This window comes from Pongo pygmaeus, chromosome X (genome assembly GCF_028885625.2).
Source record: "Pongo pygmaeus isolate AG05252 chromosome X, NHGRI_mPonPyg2-v2.0_pri, whole genome shotgun sequence".
Classification (NCBI taxonomy): domain Eukaryota; kingdom Metazoa; phylum Chordata; class Mammalia; order Primates; family Hominidae; genus Pongo; species Pongo pygmaeus.
Window position 1 is genome coordinate 41,964,925 of NC_072396.2, and position 22,394 is coordinate 41,987,318.

A 22,394-nucleotide genomic window follows, 5' to 3' on the forward strand; every position below is an offset into this window, starting at 1 on the left:
AAGTATGGATCAGCTGGACCCAGGAGGCCCTTCCCCTGGACCTTGCAGAAAAATGACTGGCAATCATGAAATTCACTAAAGGCTTTAAGGTACCTATCTCTTGGAATCCCTTTTACAACTCCTTTTCTTCTAGCTTCGGAATAGTCTAATTATCTTTGTCCCAGGTTTTAGGTTACTTGGGCACATTATTTATGTGCATCACAATAATGTGATTTCAGTCTATCTCTGTCTCCATTCTGCATAGAGAGGTGTGACAAATTTCCTGTCCTCTGTGGGCTCACACACAGCTGCAGTACCACACGGAATTACAGTGGAGGTTTGAACAGTGGAGACTGTGGGAGCCCAGTGCCCAGAGCAACCTACTCTACTAAGGGAGTTGAGAGGATGGGGAGCTAGACACGTCTATGTGGATCCAGAGCCACTTGGTACTAAGCTCTTACTCCCTGCAAAGCACTTAAAAAAAAAAAAAAGATCTTAAACACTACCTCTCCTCCCTCTCCTTTTTTTTGAGACGAGTTTCACTCTGTCGCCCAGGCTGGAGTGCAGTGGCGCAATCTCAGCTCACTGCAAACTCCACCTCCTGGGCTCAAGCGATTCTCCCACCTCAGCCTCTGGAGTAGCTGGGATTACAGGCGCGCGCCACCAAGCCGTAACTCCTGGACTCAAGTGATCCCGCGTGCCTAGGCCTCCCAAAGTGCTGGGATTACAGGCATTATCTACCACGCCCTGCCTCGCAAAGCACTTTCAATTCATGCACAAGCCCTTGAATCCCAAACACTCTTGGAGGCAGAGACTACTTTTATTCCAACTTTATAGATAAGGAAGCCAGGGCACCGTCAAGGGAGTTGCCTGGTGCCTGTAAGCAGGGAGCTGAACTGCTAGTTAGAGGAATTGCAAATCCCAGGCTCTGGTTCACTGAGCTACCTCCAGGAATGGGGGTGGAAGTGGAGGGAGGGGGTGGTGTTGCAGGAAGTACATTTGCTTCAATATGAACACTTAAAATGCCTGGAAACATTAAGAAAGGGAGCGTGCAAAAAAAAATTTCCCTGGTTTCAGCCATTTCTTTCTTTCTTTTTTTTTTTTTTTTTGAGGCGGAGTCTTGCTCTGTCGCCCAGGCTAATTTTTGTATTTTTTTTTAGAGACGGGGTGTCACGGTGTTAGCCAGGGTGGTCTCAGTCTCCTGACCTCGTGATCCGCCCGCCTCGGCCTCCCAAAGTGCTGGGATTACAGGCGTGAGCCACCGCGGCCGGCCTGGTTTCAGCCATTTCTAACCCTTTTTAGGTCACTTCAAATAAAATTTGCAAATAACTGCCATGTGGAGAAAATATGCAAATGTTGCTTAATGGAAAAGTCATTCGGAGTGCTGTGAAAGTTGGCTCATTTATTTAGCTGCCTCAAGTGTGCACATCATTCTTTTTCAGAGTGAATGTGTTCGAAGACAAAGCTTTGTATGTTTTCCCGCTTCCTCTCCATTGGATATTCCAATTATAACGTATTGATTAACAAAATACCCTGGTGGTTTGAACCAAGTATGCCTATGAGCAGGGGTTAATTGAAAATAGGGAACTGCTGTACATTTTAATTCTTTTAGGTACTCCCATGGCGGTACCCCGTACTCGGCTCTACTCAAAAGTAAAACAAAGCCCAGAACCAGGGTAGTCAGTGCATCCCATTGTTGCTATACGCAGTTTGAAGAGCTGTCGGAACTCACAGTTTTTGAACCTGACTCATGTTTACCCTCGTTCATAGGAAAACGAAACTGAAACAAAACCGAGGTCCTTCACCAAAACTCCATGAGAATCCACGAATCTCAGGGCAGGAAGGGACCCTAATATCATTAAACCTAGTGGCTCTCCAAGGGGCACTGTAGAAATCTGTGTATTTCTGGTTGTCACAATGACTGGCGAGGGCTACTGGCATTTAGTGGGCTGGAGCCAGGCACGCTAGGATGTTCTATGATGCTGGTCAGTCCCATAGAGTGAATAATTGAACCACTGGACACATGTCAGTGAAAAACTAGTTCATTATCATTTAAGCCTAGAACTAACACTGTTTTACATATGAACCCAAAGTATCTTTGCCCAGTTTCCAAATATCCTGAATTTTCCACAAATACAACTACTGTTTCAATTGTAGGAAGATTGTACTGTTTTATTTAAACATTATTAATAGTTCATCATTTTGGAAAATGAGGTTCCTAGTAGCAATGCTGCTCATGGAACTTGAGTTGTGAAATCAACACACCTTTCCAGTTTGCATTTGTGGCTCTACTGGGCACGTATCTTCCCACCAGTTAGTGTAGCTGTGCGGCGGCATTTACATATTATAATACATTGTTTTATTATAATCATTTTGCTTTCGTTTGTTGACAAATCATGTTTTTTGAAATTGTGTTTGTAGGTTTACATAAACAATTTAGGTTTTGTTATTTCAGTATAGGTAAAGGGGGCGTTAGAAAATACTAGTTATGAAAAGGAGTTGGTTCTTTCACAGGGTTATGGAATGCAGCAGACTCCTTTTATAGATGAGCAAATTGAGACCCAAAGCCGTTAAACAACTTGCCCCCGACAGTGTGATATTCTCTCCCTATCTCGTTCGAATTTCCGTCTCGATTTTAAAAATTGAGAAGGGAGAGAAGTTATGTGTATAGTAAATTATGTGATGAGCACGAACTATTTGAATTCTGGCAGCAGAAGACCTTTTGGGGGGGGTGGTGGAAACCACTGCGTTTTATTTAATTCCGTAGGGCTGAGGGTCAGAAGAGAGGGGAAAGCGGTCATAAGAAACTACGGATGCGCGGGCGCCGGCTCAAAGCCGGGAATCCACTAGTAAACACATTCTTCTATTTAAGGGCCTGCGGCACCGAAGCCGGGACTTGGGGTGGCCTGCCTAGGAGGGGGGCCACAGGAAGAAGTTCCTTCGACGGCAGCAACCCGGTTCCTCCCGTTCCTCATTCACCGCAGCGGCCTGAGAGTCACCCCGAGCCCAGGCCGGTAACCCCGCTGCAGCCCCTCCGGCAGGCCCAGGTTGCACCGGCTACAAACATTCCCGACACCCTTGGGCCCTAGAAGAGCCGTTCGCCACCCGCGGGGTCCCCGCAACGCCGGTGGTCACCGGCCCTAAGCCGCTGGGCGCCCCGCGGGAGGAAACTAGGGGCAAATGTAGCCCGCATTCCTGCGGAGAGCCGGGGTCCCGGGAGGGCGCGCCAGCGGCGGTTCCGGATCAGCGCGTGACTGTCTCATTGTTCCCTCACCGAGGGGGGCGGGGGCGCGCGCGCACACGTCGGGGGGTTGGCCAGGAGGGGCCATTGTGTGTTTCTAGGCGGCGCCCCCGCTGCCTAGGCAACCGCGCAGGAAGGTGTCCGGCCACCTGCGCGCGCCGCCGGCTCCCCTCCATTTCCCCCCGACTCCCGCCCCGGTCACCATCCTACTCTCCTCCCTCCTCCTTTCCCCTTCCTCCGCTCCCCTCTTTTCCCTCCCCCTCTTCCCCTTCCCTCTGTTCTCTCCTCCTCTTACCCTCCCCCGTCCCGAGCACTCTGTATTCAATCCACCGTTTCCTGCCTCACAAAATGGCCACCGCACGCGACACCTACGGTCACGTGGCCTGCCGCCCTCTCGGTTTCGGGACTCTGCCTAGCTCCGACTTCGGGGAGGCTACACGCGGAAGAGCGAGGGTAGATTAGACCGGAGAAATCCCACCACATCTCCAAGCCCGGGAACTGAGAGAGGAAGAAGAGTGAAGGCCAGTGTTAGGAAAACAAAAACAAAAACAAAAAAAACGAAAAACTAAAGCTGAGTGCATACAGTTGGAAAGGGGAGCAAATGAATAAGGTTGGAAAGGGTAGCGAAGAAGCCTAGGTTAACATTTTCAGGCCTCTTAGCCGGTGGAAAGCGGGAGACGCAAGTTCTCGCGAGATCTCGAGAACTCCGAGGCTGAGACTAGGGTTTTAGCGGAGAGCACGGGAAGTGTAGCTCGAGAGAACTGGGACACTATTTGGCACCCTAAGCTCCAAGGCAGGACTGCTAGGGGCGACGGGACTAAGTAGGAAATCCCTTGTGGTTAGACCTGAGGGAGCGCGCAGTAGCCGGGCAGAAGTCGCCGCGACAGGGAATTGCAGTGTGAGAGGGAGGGCATACGTTGTACGTGCTGACGTAGCCGGCTTGCCAGCGGGTATATTAGATCCGTGGCCGCGCGGTGCGCTCCAGAGCCGCAGTTCTCCCGTGAGAGGGCCTTCGCGGTGGAACAAACACACTCGCTTAGCAGCGGAAGACTCCGAGTTCTCGGTACTCTTCAGGGATGAGTCATGTGGCAGTGGAAAATGCGCTCGGGCTGGACCAGCAGGTGAGCCGCAAGGACCCCACCGGACTGGCTGCTGCGTGAATCCCTCCCCTGACCTAACCTGGCTAATGGCGCAGCGCTAACCGGCACCCTTATTTTTAATTTCCTGGGTGCCCCGGGCTGGCGGGTGTGAGTGCCCCGGGGCTATGGAGGGAAAGGAATGTTGGTTGGGGCTGTCGCCCGAGCCCGGTCTCGGCCCGCTGTATTGTCCCCGGGACGAGCACAATGGCGGCTTTTGTGTGTGCGTGCGCAGGCGGGCGGAGGGGGAGGGAGTGTGCGCGCTCTCGCGGGGACGCGCATGCGCGAATCCCGACAGATTAGTGACCCGGGGGGGCTTGCGGGAGTGCGCAGCGCGGCCGGGCGCGACTGGAGGCCCTTTTGGCCTGGAGAGCTTCGGCCTTCACGGCTGGCGCAGCCTGGATTCCCGTCCGGAGGACTCGGCGGCACCCGGTGTTTGCGTGCCTGCGAGCAAGGGGTAGAACGCGGCCCAGGAATGTGGGAGGGGGCGGCCTTCGCTCGGGGTAATGGCGGCGGCCTCTTTTGTGTGGTGCTGGGCGGCGCTGTGGCTCACTCCTGGGAGACGGCGGGTTTCGGGCGGGCGAAGGCCTGGAAAGGAGGATGGAATGGGTTTCTTGTTTTTCCCGGGTTCCTTCCGCAGGTTCTTTCGCTTCAGCCCAGGTTCCGCAGGGTCCGGGGGCCCTGCGCCGCAGCCGGGGAGGCTGCGTTTCCGGAGTGGAAAGTTTTGTGACGCAGAAGATTGGGGAGGAGTGGGGGAGGGGTGGGGGCGGGGAGGGGAGGCAGGAATGGGCCGCTGCGCGCTGGGCTCTGGAGATAGAGGTTGGACGCGGCGGGGAGGTTAGGGAACCAGCGAGGCCCTTTCTCCTCCTTGCTTGCCCCAGATTGTCCCTGTGTGGTGTGTTAGCCAGGAGTCCCGCGTTGTTTTTCTGGGGTGGAGGGGTCATCGCGGGTTGTGGGAGTGTCTTCATGTTAGTGACTGTGATCCAGGAATCCGCCATTGGAAAAACACCCGGTTTAGCGGGGAAGTAAAACAGTTTTCTTGTTGACTTGTTGCTGTCTGTGGAGTAGAATTTTGCAATGGGTCCGAGGCCCCCGGGTCTTTTCTCTTAGCCAGAATCCCCTCTTCTAAGGGTTTAGGGGCAGAGGAGAGAAAGATGGGTGATCTGAGAGGAGAAGGTTATGGGCTTTGGTGGCAGGAAGTCTGCATCCCACCGCAACAGTGGCACCAGGCTTCAGATAAGCTCTTGTGTGGGTTATGCGGAGCTTTTAAATAAACTTCTGTCTACTGTGATTAGGGGAGCGTTGATTTCACAAACTCCGGAATAATCCTGAGACGAAGTTTAGTGGCACAAATTAATTGAATACATATTTTAATGTAGTCATTTGTAATATTTTTTAGGAACTGATCTGTTCCTTTGGAAGCATTTTCTACCCGTTAATGAACCAATTATATTAAATCCTCTAATTGCTGACACTTCATATGTTGAATTGAACACAAACACTTTAACCTACCAGCAGCACAGAATATTCCCAGTTTTACCATTTTCCATTTAGCTATAGTGTCCTTTTAAGGATTCTAGGCAGCAGTGAACCTTATTTAAAAAGCAAAATTGTGCTATAACAAGTGCAAAAGGAAAGTTTGTGTTCCTACCGTGCTTTAAAGTATTGACAGTAGCAAGAAAGCGCGGTGGTGTTTTTGCTCATAGAAATTCTGGAAATTAGCTGCCTGAAGTCTTACACTCATTTTTTAAAAGTATAGCATCTGCTTCCAGTTTTCAGTGACTCCATTGATGATGCATGCGGTTTGGCAGTATCATACTGAGCTTTAAACACAAGATTTATAAACATGGTATGTAGTGCATCTTTTGCAAACAGGTTGGCAACGGTACTGTGTGACTTGGTCTTTTGTGGCTTTTTTGAGAAAAACGAAACACTTCGCATATACAGTTTTTTTCCCCCAACTACTTGTGAGTAGTTCCTGGTTATAAAACGTTATGAAGGTAGCACATAACCCTTTTCTAGAATGAAGAGGCTTTTGAGCTACCAGTGTAAGGGGATAGGTAGAAATAGAGATGAAAGGCACTAAGATGTCCTACTCTTTAAGAGCATTGAACGCCAGTTGTGCCATTTATTCAAAGTCATCTTTGAACTTACGTTAAAATGGGGTAAAAACAGGTAACTACTTCAGGCTGGGCTCATGCTTGTAATCCCAATGCTTTGGGAGGCCAAGGCAGGTGGTTCACCTGACCTGAGGTCAGGAGATCAGCCTGGGCAACATGGCGAAACCCCGACTCTACAAAGTACAAAAAGTAGCCTAGCGTGGTGGCGCACCCCTGTAATCCCAGCTACTCGGGGAGGCGGAGGTTGCAGTGAGCCGAGATCACACGACTGAATTCCAGCCTGGATGACAGAGGGAGACTCTGTCTCAAAATAAATAAAAACAAACGAAACAGTCAAACTACTTGAGAGTTGTGCTTAACATGGTGTTCTGTAAGTGGTAGGTATATTGCTATTTTTTTGTTGTTCTTAAGAGTACTACCCGACTAAAAATACTTGGGCAATATTTGGGGATGAAGTATCTAAAGAACAGCGAATTCAAAATTTGTCCTGACATTTTTCAGGTGCGCATTTTAGGTTTAAAATATCAAGTATTACAGAAAGTTGGCGTTGGAAACATTTATAACCGGCACTAAAACGAACCCCTTATCTATTTGACATTGAAGAATAATTTTGAGATTCAGTGTAAGCTTTAGTTTGGTGATTAGGGAGCCTGTGCTATGGAACATGTTAGTGAAAATTTATTTTGAACGAATGAATTAAATTTGGACAGTTTCTACTGAATAGCACAAGCATCTTGGTGTGCCGCCTTCTGTAGTATATACAATAGTAATATTGCATTTGCTTAGAGCATTGCAGACTTGAAAGCATTCTTAGTCACATTCTCATTAAGGGTTGGTATCAGCCCTGTGAGGTGGACTGGGCAACTACTTGAATGCAGTACTAGCAAATGCTAGAGGGCAGGACTAGTTTTCTCTTAATGTAGTATTTGAGCACATGGGGTGCTAACCATCTCACTCTCTTCTAGTTTGCTGGCCTAGACCTGAACTCTTCAGATAATCAGAGTGGAGGAAGTACAGCCAGCAGTAAGTAAAACATCTTATGGATTTATTGAATATTAGAGCTTAACATCTTAAGATTTCATTGGGCTTATTTAAAATTTAAGAAATTTGCCTTTCAATTTTTACTGCTTAAAGAATTACGTAGTCTTTGTGTTATAGAATTATGTAGTACTTACTGATCAGTCTAAAGCATCGTTGCCTTTTTTTTTTTTTTTTCCTCTGAGATGGAGCTTTGCTCTTGTTGCCCAGGTTGGAGTGCAGTGGTGTGATCTCGGCTCACCGCAGTCTCTGCCTCCGGGTTCAAGCGATTCTCCTGCCTCAGCCTCCCGGGTAGCTGTGCCTTTCTGATAATAAAACATCAATGACTAGCTGGATCTCTTGCGTAAAAGCAGCTAATCATTGGAAAGAACCTTATTATATCAAATTATCTCTAGAAGAGTTTTTGTCCGTTATAAATCCTGAGCCCAGTTTAGAGGTGATGGGAATGTGTCCCTGTTAACTGACTATATTTATTAAATTGAATTAAGGGAATATGCATTTCATTGGTTATAGCTACTCCTTTCTCCTGAAGAACAGAAGACTATACTGAATTTTGGGTTGGTGGTTAGGTTAGGTTTTCAAATGTGTCATTTCTTTTAAAAAGGCATTAGAAAAGTTGCTTTTTTTCTTCTAAGGGGGGTTATTTAGAGACTTGTTAGAGGTTAGTGTTAAGGTAGGGGATCTTGGTGGTTTTTATAAGGGCAATAGACCCTTATTTTTAGCTCAGATCTCTTCCTACTTATTAAAACAAAAGTGAGTATGGGCTATGATGTGTCCTCATTTTTAGGCAAGAACAGCTTCACTGGGCACAAAATTACTTCGTGTTTGCTTTAACTTTCACCTTATTTGTCATGCTAAGAATCTTTTAGGAAGTGATTGTCCTAATAGAGATTTTTAAAAATGTTTAATTCAGTCTAGAAGTGAAAAAAATGACACGTTTATTAGTTATAAAGCAAATTTATTTGGGTTTATATTATTTGCTTTTTTTGCTTATCCATATTCTAGGCTGTACTCCTGCTCGCATACAGAGCAACTGTCAACTTTCCTTAAACTCAGCAAGCCCCAAATTAAAACCTGCAATTCCTTGAAATTAACTCCCTTTTGCAGCTTTTCCTTGTATATTTATTGTATGTTTTGCAACTTACTGGCATAGAAACAAAAGATTGTGAGATATATTACATGAGTAATCTTAAATTGTTACAGTAATACTTAATGCTTTTGTTGACAGTTCTCTTAAATCTAGCAGGCCTTTAAAAAAATCACATTAAATGACCACTGGTGGCTGAATGTGCTCAATTTGTGGATTTCAACTATTAGGTTCCAAATCAGCTTTTTTTTTTATCAAACTCCTTTCAGAGTTCTCCTTATGAAACAGTAACCCATTTAAAATTAGATTCTTATTTTTCCCCCCTCTCAATGTCCAGGTAAGTAATCAGATTGGAAGGCTGGAGATTTTAATTTCCCAGAACCATTTTTTAGTAACAGAAATTTAAATGTAAGGTTTTTTGGCATTTAATTAATTATATATATGTATATTTTTTTTTTTTAGAAGGGCGCTATATTCCTCCTCATTTAAGGAACCGAGAAGCTACTAAAGGTAGGTCCTCACAAGTAACTTCATAGGTCTATTTTTTGCCTCCTTTAGAAGTTAGTAAAGCCTAAGGAAAACGAGGTATTTGGGGGAAGTCTAAACATCGTGTTGTTCTTCTATGCTTCTGTCAGCCTTGGTTCAAATATTACAGCTTAATAATTTTGGAAGAACTCATCTAACGTTACACAGTGGGAAATTCGGCATTCCTGTGTCAAACTGTTCTGACGCCAAGGGCATGGTTTTGTACAGTTTCACTAGTCTTGTGCTGAATCTGTTTGTAATCATTCACAGCATGGTTTTAGTTTGGAAGAGGTGGGTGCCCTACCGTGTAAACCAAGCTGTATAATAACAACCAGGTTATTTCTGTCTTGGCAAAGTTGCCAGAAATGAAGATGGGCTTATCGGAGAATAGTTAACAAGTTACACAGTGTTGGAAGTGATTCTCTGGTTTCATCTCCTTGCCTTCCTGCTTTTGAAGGTTTTGTCCAAAATGTATTACAATATCTGGTGTCTTTTCTCATTGTAATTGTAATGTAGTGATAGATAACAGCTAGTATATGTTTCATATTATGAGACAGCTGTTCGGGTGCTTTATATTCTGTAAAATAGACCATCCAAAATTTGGAGGAAAAGGGAAAGTCAGGAAAACCAACGATGAGGAGGGAAGATACTGTATAAAGAAGGCAGATAGGAAGAGTGGAGAGTCCATAGGGGAGCACATGGTTTGCTGCTGTTCCTCCATCTCCATATGTAGTCTGTATTACCTTCACTATCCTGGCAATGCATGGATATAATAATCTGTATTATTTCTACCAGAAGATCACTTTGGCGTTTTATATATATATATATATATATATATATTTTTTTTTTTTTTTTTTTTTTTTTTTTTTTGAGATGGAGCCTCGCTCTGCTGCTGAGGCTGGAGTGCAGTGGCGCGGGCTCACTGCAACCTCTGCCTCCTGGGTTCAAGTGACTCTCCTGCCTCAGCCTCCCAAGTAGCTGGGGTCACAGGCATGCGCCACCATGCCCGGCTAATTTTTGTATATTTAGTAGAGACAGGGTTTTGCCTTGTTGCCCAGGCTGGTCTCGAACTCCTGACCTCAAGTGATTCAGCCTCCCAAAGTGCTGGGATTACAGGCGTGAGCCACCATGCTTGGCTGGCATTATATTCTTTTTAGGGGAGGTTACTTTGGAATTTGTCTTTATCGTCATGGATTTTCTCAATATTTCTGGTATACTAGCTAGAATTGACCCTCGTGTATATGGCAGTATCATAGAGGTTTTACAGCTGGAAGAGATCTGGCAATCTAACTTAACTCTTTCTTGCTAGCAAAGGCTGTTGGTCACCTGACTGGCCTAACGGTAGGAGGTAGAAGGCAAAAGGAAAGTAACTGAATTCAGAAGCTGTTTCTGACTATTTAATAAGATGTTGCTGAAGCTAGTTAAACCCTCTACTTGTCTTTAAACCCTCTACCTGTCTTTGGGCTAATTTACATGTTTGTCATCCCCTTACCTGGATACTTACAGCTGTACCCAGGAAGCTTGTCTATACTGAGAATATATAGTGATGAGGGTTTTTCTTTTTCCCAGGTATTCCTGATTGTCATCAAGCTTATAGTAGATGAACCACTAAAATAATAGTATAATTTGACATTAGTGTTCTTGTACTTTATACTATTGAAACTGAAAAATACTGTATTAAATCAAGTAATCTGACAGTCTAAGAATGTTCTAAATGAATACCACCTCCAAGAAACATGGAAACAATGGTGACTGTTTTTCCTAGTAAACTCATTCACACCTATAAAATGAATGGAAATGAAATTGTTATGGTCACACAACATCATAATGTGTTACAGGCAAAGCTGTTGACCATTTAGAGGTAGTATTCATTCAGAAACATTCTTAGACTGTCAGATTGCTTGATCTAGTGTAATTTTTTTTTTGAGACAAGGGTGTTTCACTCTTGTTTCCCGTGCTGGAGTGCAGTGTTGCAATCTTGGCTCACCGCAACCTCAGCCTCCCGGGTTCAAGTGATTCTCATGCCTCAGCCTCCTGAGTAGCTGGGATTACAGACATGGGCCACCACGCCCAGCTAATTTTGTATATTTAGTAGAGACGGGGTTTCTCCATGTTGGTCAGGCTAGTCTCGAACTCCTGATCTCAGGTGACCTGCCCGCCTTGGCCTCCCAAAGTGCTGGGATTACAGGCATGAGCCACCATGCCTGGCCAGTGGACAGTATTTTCTAGTGGGGAGAATTAAAGAAAAACTTTGTCCTGGTGTAAACCAGCTTTTAAATCTTGGTTCTCTTACAGTGCCGTGGTAGGAATACCTTGAGATTGAACCTCAAGTGCACAGAGATAAGATAGTCAGTGGAGGCTTTCAAATTCGGAAAGATTGATAATACCTTAACGTGGTTCCTATTTCTAATTAATAATAAAATGTATTTGTGCTTTTTTAATCGAAGGTTTCTACGATAAAGACAGTTCAGGGTGGAGTTCTAGCAAAGATAAGGATGCGTATAGCAGTTTTGGATCTCGTAGTGATTCAAGAGGGAAGTCTAGCTTCTTCAGTGATCGTGGAAGTGGATCAAGGGGAAGGTAAGTGATTTCTTGTCTTATCACCTTACGTGTATGTATAATAACAGTTTAATAAGTCGTTATCCTGACCACCTGTTTGGATGTTAAGCATTATGTCTGTTTGGTCATTGTATTTTCTTAGCCGTAAGAGGCTTTTACTAAATTGAACCTGTTACGTAGAAATTAGATGAAAATAGGAATATGCTCATTGGCATAATGAAATGAGTTATTCTATTTCTCGAGTTTTATATGTTCTACTTAAAAGAGTAAGTTCATCTAGTGAATGGCCTAATTTGGTTGGGATTTTTGTGGACTCTATAACAATTTCTAAACACCTTGTATTTTTGATTACACAAGTGTGGTGAACTGACCCCACGTGCCTAATAGCTGTGGTTAGTCCTGTGTCCTGATTTTTCGCAAACAGGCCTAAAACTCTTAAAAACATCTTAGTTCAGGTAAGGATTATTTTCTACCTTTTATCCAAAATCTGTCACACAGGTGAATTGTTCTTTAAGTGACATCCTAGTATAACTAGGACGATTGATATTTGGTATGCTATTTTCTTCTTTTCCCTACCATTAAATATATTTGGATAAGCACTTCAAATGAAGGTTGTGAGCTGTGTGGCGATTTCAAATAAAATCCTTATTCTTAATTTTGGCATCTGTGAGGCCTTTTAGGCTATACAACTTCATAGAAATGTAAAGATTACTGATTTTAGAAAATGAGGTTATGTAAATGATGCTGGTTAGAGAGCCTTATTTGTCAAGTAATTCAGAATTGGATTGTTGACATCCTTATGGTTAGCCATAACTTAAGTCTCCAGATACAGTTCTAGAGTAGGGATAAGAATCTGATAATGGTTAAATGATATGATTCTGATTAATTGCTTGTGCTGTTCAGGTTTGATGATCGTGGACGGAGTGATTACGACGGCATTGGCAGCCGTGGTGACAGAAGTGGCTTTGGCAAATTTGAACGTGGTGGAAACAGTCGCTGGTGTGACAAATCAGATGAAGATGATTGGTCAAAACCACTCCCACCAAGTGAACGCTTGGAACAGTAAGTTTTTGAAGTGTATGTTACTTGTGATGAAGCCTTACTAGCTAGTATAACAAATGAACTTATCCATCTTTTGATTTGAGGGAACTCTTTTCTGGAGGCAACACTGGGATTAATTTTGAGAAATATGATGACATTCCAGTTGAGGCAACAGGCAACAACTGTCCTCCACATATTGAAAGTGTAAGTATTTTTGCTTGACTTTTTAAGACACAGAGAGGTTAAATGTTTTCATGGTACATTAGAATGTGAGATGGGCTTCATAAAGTCATGTAGACCAGAGCCTTCATAGATTTGTGGAAAAGGAGAAGTTGAGTTCAGTGTCACCGTTATGAATAATTTATTACCTAAAATAGAAAATGGGTCAAACATAGGAACAACCCAGAGTCTTCTCCAATGTGCAGTAAGCCTGGGGGTTGGTTTTTCTCAAAGTATAATGTGGTAATTTTACTTAAACTATGAACTGAGTTACAAATCAGCTGTTGGTTGGTTGTTTCCATTATTAGTATAAAACAGAAGTAGCTCTAGATAGCGTTTCTAACCCCATTGAATTTCTTAACAGTTCAGTGATGTTGAGATGGGAGAAATTATCATGGGAAACATTGAGCTTACTCGTTATACTCGCCCAACTCCAGTGCAAAAGCATGCTATTCCTATTATCAAAGAGAAAAGAGACTTGATGGCTTGTGCCCAAACAGGTAAGCTCAGCTCATAAGAGTAAAACATTATCATATTTCTTCTGTAAAGGACTAGACAATAAAATATTTTATTTTTTATGGGTCATGCAGTTTTGCAGCTGCTCAGTGCTGCTATTGGACTGTGAAAGAAGCCATAGATGATACATAAATTATTGGTTACGGCTGTATTCTATAAGAGCTTTATTTATAAAAATATGCTTTATTTACAAAAATAGTCTCAGTTTGCCGACTCCTCTTAGAGGTGGAGCAGAGAAGCCACTTTTTGGAAAATTTAAGCATAAACTAAAAGTACTAATTACTAGTAATAGGGTAGTTAAAGAACACTGTCGTCTACCAATGTCTGTTTAAAAGTAATGAGCAGGATTTGTTTGTTTGTTTTTGAACAGGGTCTGGAAAAACTGCAGCATTTCTGTTGCCCATCTTGAGTCAGATTTATTCAGATGGTCCAGGCGAGGCTTTGAGGGCCATGAAGGTAGATGTTTCTTTATAAAATGGGAAATTATTGTAGAACTTTGTAGGTGGCCATTGAGAGGGCTTTCTAAATGATGCTAAGACTTAAGTAGAATGAAAACCAGTTTTCAAGTGTAATCTGTAATCTATAAATTACAAAAGGGAATTATGTTGTGATGAACTTTTCAAACAGGGTAGGTAGAGTTAACTTAAAAATTAACCTATTTCTTAGGAAAATGGAAGGTATGGGCGCCGCAAACAATACCCAATCTCCTTGGTATTAGCACCAACGAGAGAGTTGGCAGTACAGATCTACGAGGAAGCCAGAAAAGTAAGTATGAGTTCCAGTGATTATTAACTTTTTCATTGATTCTAATTAAATGTTTTATGAACATGTAAAAATTTTGACGTTGAAGTTCATAACATTTTTTTTGCTTATAGTTTTCATACCGATCTAGAGTTCGTCCTTGCGTGGTTTATGGTGGTGCCGATATTGGTCAGCAGATTCGAGACTTGGAACGTGGATGCCATTTGTTAGTAGCCACTCCAGGACGTCTAGTGGATATGATGGAAAGAGGAAAGATTGGATTAGACTTTTGCAAGTATGTTTTATTTTTTGTTTTTTTGTTTTGTTTTGTTTTGTTTGTTTGTTTTTGGCAGAGTTTCGCTCTTGTTGCCCAGGCTGGAGTGCCATGGTGCGATCTCGGCTCACCACAACCTCTGCCTCCTGGGTTCAAGCGATTCTCCTGCCTCAGCCTCCCAAGTAGCTGGGATTACAGGCATGTGCCACCACGCCTGGCTAATTTTTGTATTTTTAGTAGAGACAGGGTTTCTCCATGTTGGTCAGGCTGGTCTCGAACTCCCGACCTCAGGTGATCCGCCTGCCTTGGCCTCCCAAAGTGCTGGGATTACGGGCGTGAGCCATCGCGCCCGGCTAGGTATGTTAATTTTTAAATGTATGGTATGCAGTATTAAAGTTACTGCCCATTAGTTTTGTGGTGGTGTTAATATTGTCTAAATGTTAAGGCTGAGAAGTGATGTATTTCAGACATCTAACTTTTACAAAAAGCTTGTTCATTGTAATTTTAATGTTGAAAAATCAGTAACATCTTGGTTGAGGCATACAATGATTAGCTCATGGGACAGTCAACTAGGATGGGCTAATTTGACTGTGTAATCTTCAATGACTTATGTAGTGGCAAGAATCCTGTGCTGTGTCTGTAAAATTATGCAGTGTGAGGCACCACCTTAATGAATATATAATTGTAATAACTTATACAATTGTAATTGTAATTATACTAACAGCCATACTAAAACCATCTTGATTTCTCCTCAAATTCTAAACTCAGGCTTGTTTTTTTTATGACATGACAGATACTTGGTGTTAGATGAAGCTGATCGGATGTTGGATATGGGGTTTGAACCTCAGATTCGTAGAATAGTTGAACAAGATACTATGCCTCCAAAGGGTGTCCGCCACACTATGATGTTTAGTGCTACTTTCCCTAAGGAAATACAGGTACTGTTTGATGTTGCAAATTGTATTTGTTTAGAAATTTGTTTATCTCAGGTAATAATAAAAATTTTTTTTCTTTCAGATGCTGGCTCGTGATTTCTTAGATGAATATATCTTCTTGGCTGTAGGAAGAGTTGGCTCTACCTCTGAAAACATCACACAGAAAGTAGTTTGGGTGGAAGAATCAGACAAACGGTCATTTCTGCTTGACCTCCTAAATGCAACAGGTAACATTACGAATTTTTTATTTTTTTAGACATGGGGGATTCTCTTTGTTGTCCAGGCTGGAGTGCAAGGGTTATTCACAGGCGCGATCCCATTACTGATCAGCATGGGAGTATTTGACCTGCTCTCTTTCTGACCTGGGCCTGTTCACCCCTCCTTAGGCAACGTGGTGCTCCCTTGCTTCCTGGAGGTTATCGTGTCGATGCCAGACTTAGTGTGGACACCTGATAGGCATAGTACACTACAGCCCAGAACTCCTAGACTTAGACAGTCCTCCTGCCTCAGCCTCCAGAGTAGCTGGGACTATAGGCACGCACCACTGCACCGAGCTAAAATTATGAATAATTTAAGTGCTCTGGTAATAACCCATGTGGGCTGGGTGCAGTGGTACAGTGCATGTAGTCCCAGCTACTTGGCAGGCTGAGGCTGTAGTATGCCATGATTGCACCTGTGAATGGCCAGTGCACTCCCAGCCTGGGCAATTTAGTGAGACCCCCATCTCTTAAATGTATTTGAATTACCTTTATTACTTTTCCTTCTCAATTCAAAACATGCTGTTAAAAGCCCGTTTTTAAGAAGATACATAAGTATTTTAATTGACACATTAAAATTGTGCATACATAAGTGCAAAGAAACTAAGCCATGTTAGTGACAAAAACCTGTAATTTTTCAACGACAGGCAAGGATTCACTGACCTTAGTGTTTGTGGAGACCAAAAAGGGTGCAGATTCTCTGGAGGATTTCTTGTACCATGAAGGATACGCATGTACCAGTATCCATGGAGACCGTTCTCAGAGGGATAGAGAAGAGGCCCTTCACCAGTTCCGCTCAGGAAAAAGCCCAATTCTAGTGGCTACAGCAGTATGTATAAACATCTTTCTTTTATTCAAGTTGAGCATGTTCAAGTATTTGTTTTCTTTTAAGTGGCCATATCTCATAAAAGTTATTTTCCAGGTAGCAGCAAGAGGACTGGACATTTCAAATGTGAAACATGTTATCAATTTTGACTTGCCAAGTGATATTGAAGAATATGTACATCGTATTGGTCGTACAGGACGTGTAGGAAACCTTGGTAAGTATTTGATTACTTGATGGTTTTGTTGTTTTTTGCTGTGATGTGTGCAGGAAAGAACTTGCTAGGATCTAAAATACATTTTTAACAATGAAAGTGACCAAAAAGATTTTGCTCAAAGCACTTGTTTAATTATTACATTGTAATATTTTAAATATTTCTACGTAGGAAAGTAAGAAGAGTAGCAAGTTACTTTATGGAAGACCTTTGTTTATATACTTTTTTGGGAACTCTTTTAGGCCTGGCAACCTCATTCTTTAACGAGAGGAACATAAATATTACTAAGGATTTGTTGGATCTTCTTGTTGAAGCTAAACAAGAAGTGCCGTCTTGGTTAGAAAACATGGCTTATGAACACCACTACAAGGGTAGCAGTCGTGGACGTTCTAAGAGGTGAGGTATAGATGGTATATAATGAGGGGAATGGGTGTTCACTTATAGTTCCTAGTGTTTCCTCTGCATGCATAACGTCCAGGGTTAACTTTACAGTATTTGAAAAGCTTAATCATCTTAGGCTTCCTAGATTCTTTGGTAAGGGGTTGTATTAGAATGGGTGACACTCTATTGGGGAAAATATGGCTGGATGGGGAATTGTTTGAATGGAAAAATTAGAAATTGGTCATTGGGAAGTATGTAAGAGTTAGGTTACTTTAGTGGAATTTCATCTTCATGTGAACCAACATAATTTTTTTCTTATAGTAGCAGATTTAGTGGAGGGTTTGGTGCCAGAGACTACCGACAAAGTAGCGGTGCCAGCAGTTCCAGCTTCAGTAGCAGCCGCGCAAGCAGCAGCCGCAGTGGTGGAGGTGGCCACGGTAGCAGCAGAGGATTCGGTGGAGGTAGTGTTAATCTGTAACTTCATAGCTTTGGGAAGGGTTTTTTCCTTTTAGTCATCTTTTTCAAAGCCTAATTAAACAATTTAAGTTCAGCACTATAGAAACTTGATGGCAGATTACTTAAGGGAAGGATTGTATTTAATGATGGATAACTTCATTAATTTATCTCTCTTTTTAAATCTCTCATTAGGTGGCTATGGAGGCTTTTACAACAGTGATGGATATGGAGGAAATTATAACTCCCAGGGGGTTGACTGGTGGGGTAACTGAGCCTGCTTTGCAGTAGGTCACCCTGCCAAACAAGCTAATATGGAAACCACATGTAACTTAGCCAGACTATACCTTGTGTAGCTTCAAGAACTCGCAGTACATTACCAGCTGTGATTCTCCACTGAAATTTTTTTTTTAAGGGAGCTCAAGGTCACAAGAAGAAATGAAAGGAACAATCAGCAGCCCTGTTCAGAAGGTGGTTTGAAGACTTCATTGCTGTAGTTTGGATTAACTCCCCTCCCGCCTACCCCCATCCCAAACTGCATTTATAATTTTGTGACTGAGGATCATTTGTTTGTTAATGTACTGTGCCTTTAACTTTAGACAACTTTTTATTTTGATGTCCTGTTGGCTCAGTAATGCTCAAGATACCAATTGTTTTGACAAAATAAATTTACTGAACTTGGGCTAAAATCAAACCTTGGCACACAGGTGTGATACAACTTAACAGGAATCATCGATTCATCCATAAATAATATAAGGAAAAACTTATGCGGTAGCCTGCATTAGGGCTTTTTGATACTTGCAGATTGGGGGAAAACAACAAATGTCTTGAAGCATATTAATGGAATTAGTTTCTAATGTGGCAAACTGTATTAAGTTAAAGTTCTGATTTGCTCACTCTATCCTGGATAGGTATTTAGAACCTGATAGTCTTTAAGCCATTCCAGTCATGATGAGGTGATGTATGAATACATGCATACATTCAAAGCACTGTTTTCAAAGTTAATGCAAGTAAATACAGCAATTCCTCTTTCAATGTTTAGGCAGATCATTATGAGCTAGCCAAATGTGGGCATACTATTCCAGGGAAAGTTTAAAGGTCTGATAACTTGAAATAGGTTTTTAGGAGAATTCATCTACTTAGACTTTTTAAATGCCTGCCATAAATGAAATTGAAATGGTAGAATGGCTGACCACAGCAATGACCAGCCCTCATTAGGGCCCTGGATGATTTTTGGTTTAATAACGCATGCTAGTGTTGATGTTTTTTGGTCAAGAGGGTATGAACAGGAAGAATTAAATGCAGCAGGCTTTATTTTAAATGCCGATTCACATTACTCTGTTCAAGCTGCGTTGAGATGTTAAACTGGCTTACTATAGACTTCGTAAAAATGGCTCCAGAAGAGTAACAAACTGAAATCTTTGAGATCACACAGGTTGGAAATATGTACATAACTGCACAAGGTGTCAATTCTGCTCTACAGTGCAGTTTTAGTCAGTTTTAGTTGCATAGGTTTCCATTGTATTTATAGTCTGTTTATGCTAAATCTGGCCAAAGATGAGCATTGTCCACCACTAAAATGCCTCTGCCACTTTGAATTCTGTGCTAATTTTGTGGCCAGAATACGGTGATCAAAACGCTCCATCTTTTTACAGTGGCATAGGAAGACGGCAAAAATTTCCTAAAGTGCAATAGATTTTCAAGTGTATTGTGCCTTGTTCTAAAACTTTTATTAAGTAGGTGCACTTGACAGTATTGAGGTCATTTGTTATGGTGCTATTTCAATTAGTCTAGGTTTAGGCCCTTGTACATTTTGCCCATAACTTTTTACAAAGTACTTCTTTTATTGCACATTCAGAGAATTTTATATATATGTCTTGTGTGCGTGTCCTTAAACTTCCAATCTTACTTTGTCTCTTGGAGATTGTTGAACGCAGCTTGTCTAGGAAGGGGATGGGACTAGATTCTAAAATTTATTTGGGACCATGGGAATGATAGTTGGGAAGAAAACTATTTGCACACGACAGATTTCTAGATACTTTTTGCTGCTAGTTTTATGTAATATTTATTGAACATTTTGACAAATATTTATTTTTGTAAGCCTAAAAGTGATTCTTTGAAAGTTTAAAGAAACTTGACCAAAAGACAGTACAAAAACACTGGCACTTGAATGTTGAATGTCACCGTATGCGTGAAATTATATATTTCGGGGTAGTGTGAGCTTTTAATGTTAAGTCATATTAAACTCTTAAGTCAAATTAAGCAGACCCGGCGTTGGCAGTGTAGCCATAACTTTCTGATGTTAGTAAAAACAAAATTGGCGACTTGAAATTAAATCATGCCAAGGTTTTGATACACTTGTCTTAAGATATTAATGAAACACTTCAAAACACTGATGTGAAGTGTCCAGATTCTCAGATGTTTGTTGTGTGAATTTTGTTTAGTTGTGTGTTTTTTTTTTTGTTTTTTTTTTTTTTCAGTGAATGTCTGGCACATTGCAATCCTCAAACATGTGGTTATCTTTGTTGTATTGGCATAATCAGTGACTTGTACATTCAGCAATAGCAATTGAGCAAGTTTTATCAGCAAGCAATATTTTCAGTTAATAAGGTTTCAAAAATCATGTAAGGATTTAAACTTGCTGAATGTAAAGATTGAACCTCAAGTCACTGTAGCTTTAGTAATTGCTTATTGTATTAGTTTAGATGCTAGCACTGCATGTGCTGTGCATATTCTGATTTTATTAAAATAAAAAGTTGAACTGCACAGTCTCCTTTGTTGTTGTCAATTGTGGTTTATTTTCAGAGGTGAAAATAAAGTTGTGCTCTTGCCTGAAAAATTGTAAAATGTTATTTTTTGCTTGTCATCCAGTGCTATTTTTTGAGATGCCTCTTGGATACAGAATGACTCTCATACCATAAGTATTTGCAATGAAAGATGAAGATGGTATTAGTTTGAAATACAGTGAAACAGGGTTTTTGTAATAGATGGAAATCTAAAAGGCCCTTACTGATATACAGCATGTATTAGAAATCGGCTTATACTTTCAACAATTTGACATGGGTGGGAGTCTCTGTTCTTTGAAGTATCCATTATGAAGGATGGTTGAACAGTGGAAGAATGAGCAGGATAAAAGTCAAGTGTGTCAGTAGTCCAACAAGTGATGGTAAGTATATACTTAGGGAAGGAATCAAGAATGTATTTGGGCCAGGTGTGATGATTACATAGTCTTACAGTGCTAGCTTACTTGGAAGCTGAGGGGCAGGAAGATTGCTTGAGCCCAGGAGTTCAAGTCCAGCCTGGGCAACGTATAGCAAGACCTTATCTCTGAAAAGAAAACAGGTAATAAGACATCTATGCTTACCGTACACACTGCTGCAATAGGCTGCTGCCACAAGTGCATAAGTGTTTGGTTAGATTGAGCCATACTAGCAGTTTGATATGTTTCAATCTAATGAATATGTGTATTCAGCTTTTGTTTCACTAAGTTGAAGGTTTGCAGTATGATTAAGGATTTTTTGCATTGTAAGGAAGTATGGTTCTGGATAATCTTTTTCCAGTTATGAACTCAAAATAAGCCTGAGTTTTTAGGGCAGAATTTTGACACATGGCCATATGTATTTTGAAGATAGAAAAGATGATGGTACTTGAGTCTCGATTTAGTCAAAATAAGCATGGAAAGGTTTGGGATTGCTAGATTGAATAGTCAATGGCTGAAAGTGACTCATGGAGGGAAATGAGGCTAAGGAGAGTTGAAGTTCCACTTGATGTGAATGATGAGGAGTGAACATGACAATCTGCTCTGGGGGAACTGCCAAAATTTGAGATTATTTCTAGTCTAGCATGGTTAGGATTATGGCGACATAAATTTAGTATGTTTACATACTACATTAATCTGGTTTAATTTTAATTACATACGCTTAAATGCAGTTGTCACTCTTGTGCACTGTTGTGTTTCCTGGATTCTTGGCTGAATTTCAAGATTTTTAAGATGGCTTTATAGGAGCTGTGTCTAACCTTCATGCTTAAAATGTTTTCCTTGTTCCTATGCTCTAAGTGACCTGCTTGAGTGGCCACAGGCTTGCTCTTTAGAGCACAGTGACTAATACATTGTTGTTAGGGCCTCACTGCTCCCACAATGCAGAGATACCTACTTACTGTAGGTACAGGGCATTGAAAGTTGGGTTTTGCTTTCTTCTGTACCATTCTATTTTTAATACAGTTTTGGGTATATTTAAACCTGCTTTGCTTCATGTTCTCATTTCAGTTTGTGATCTATTTTTCAGCATGTTTAGTGTCATTGTTTCTAATGTGGCTGTCCTCTATAATGACTACTCTTCAATTTCTTCATTTTTTTTTTCCTCTGAGTTTTCTCTACATACACTTGACTGGGTTTTTAGGATAATTCTGAGAAAGGACTTTTTTGACAAAGCACTGTTTAATTATATTATGAAAGGATATTTTGTGACTTGGAAAGATGTTTATTATGGGAGAAAACAAAACGGACCAATACGATTTAAGAGCAGGAAATAGGTGTCTCAAAACAAGATAAAGTCAGCAATTCCACTCCTAGGACGATTCTACCCAGGAGAAATGAAAATGCTAAGTATGTGAATGTTTCGTAGCATTATTCATCGTAACCAAAAAGTGGAAACAAAAATGTCCGTCAACTGGCAAATGGATAAACTAAATATATACATAAAATCAGATACTATCTCCTCTCTAGGGGACCAGCCACATCTCCAATTTCCTCCCCCCTCTTCAAAGGGTCATTAGGCAGGCCTATCAGTACTGTGACATAATCTATATATATTCTAAGGCTTTCTGTGGATGTATATCCAGTTTTAGTCCTTAT

General features: G+C 41.7%; 1 protein-coding gene across 2 annotated transcripts; it reads left to right on the forward strand.

Moving 5' to 3' along the window:
* Positions 1-2,830: 2,830 nt before the first annotated feature.
* DDX3X (DEAD-box helicase 3 X-linked) lies at positions 2,831-20,310 on the forward strand. 2 transcript variants are annotated; one of them, XM_054471236.2, is made up of 17 exons: positions 2,831-4,341; positions 7,442-7,499; positions 9,064-9,111; positions 11,574-11,706; positions 12,589-12,747; positions 12,831-12,930; positions 13,310-13,445; positions 13,832-13,917; positions 14,128-14,226; positions 14,337-14,497; positions 15,270-15,414; positions 15,494-15,638; positions 16,316-16,497; positions 16,591-16,708; positions 16,948-17,101; positions 17,408-17,547; positions 17,735-20,310. In XM_054471236.2, the coding sequence occupies exons 1-17, from the start codon at positions 4,297-4,299 to the stop codon at positions 17,812-17,814; spliced, it is 1,989 nt and encodes a 662-aa protein (XP_054327211.1). In that variant the 5' UTR covers positions 2,831-4,296; the 3' UTR covers positions 17,815-20,310. The 2 variants fall into 2 exon arrangements, with proteins under 2 accessions (XP_054327211.1, XP_054327212.1); XM_054471237.2 differs by having other exon boundaries at positions 17,411-17,547.
* Positions 20,311-22,394: the final 2,084 nt, after the last annotated feature.

Coding starts and splice junctions, on each gene's coding strand:
- DDX3X (XM_054471236.2), top strand. CDS start 4,297: ATGAGTCATGTGGCAGTGGAAAATGCGCTCGGGCTGGACCAGCAG. Junction 13,446..13,831: donor GATGGCTTGTGCCCAAACAG/GTAAGCTCAGCT, acceptor GTTTTTGAACAG/GGTCTGGAAAAACTGCAGCA. Junction 13,918..14,127: donor AGGCTTTGAGGGCCATGAAG/GTAGATGTTTCT, acceptor CCTATTTCTTAG/GAAAATGGAAGGTATGGGCG.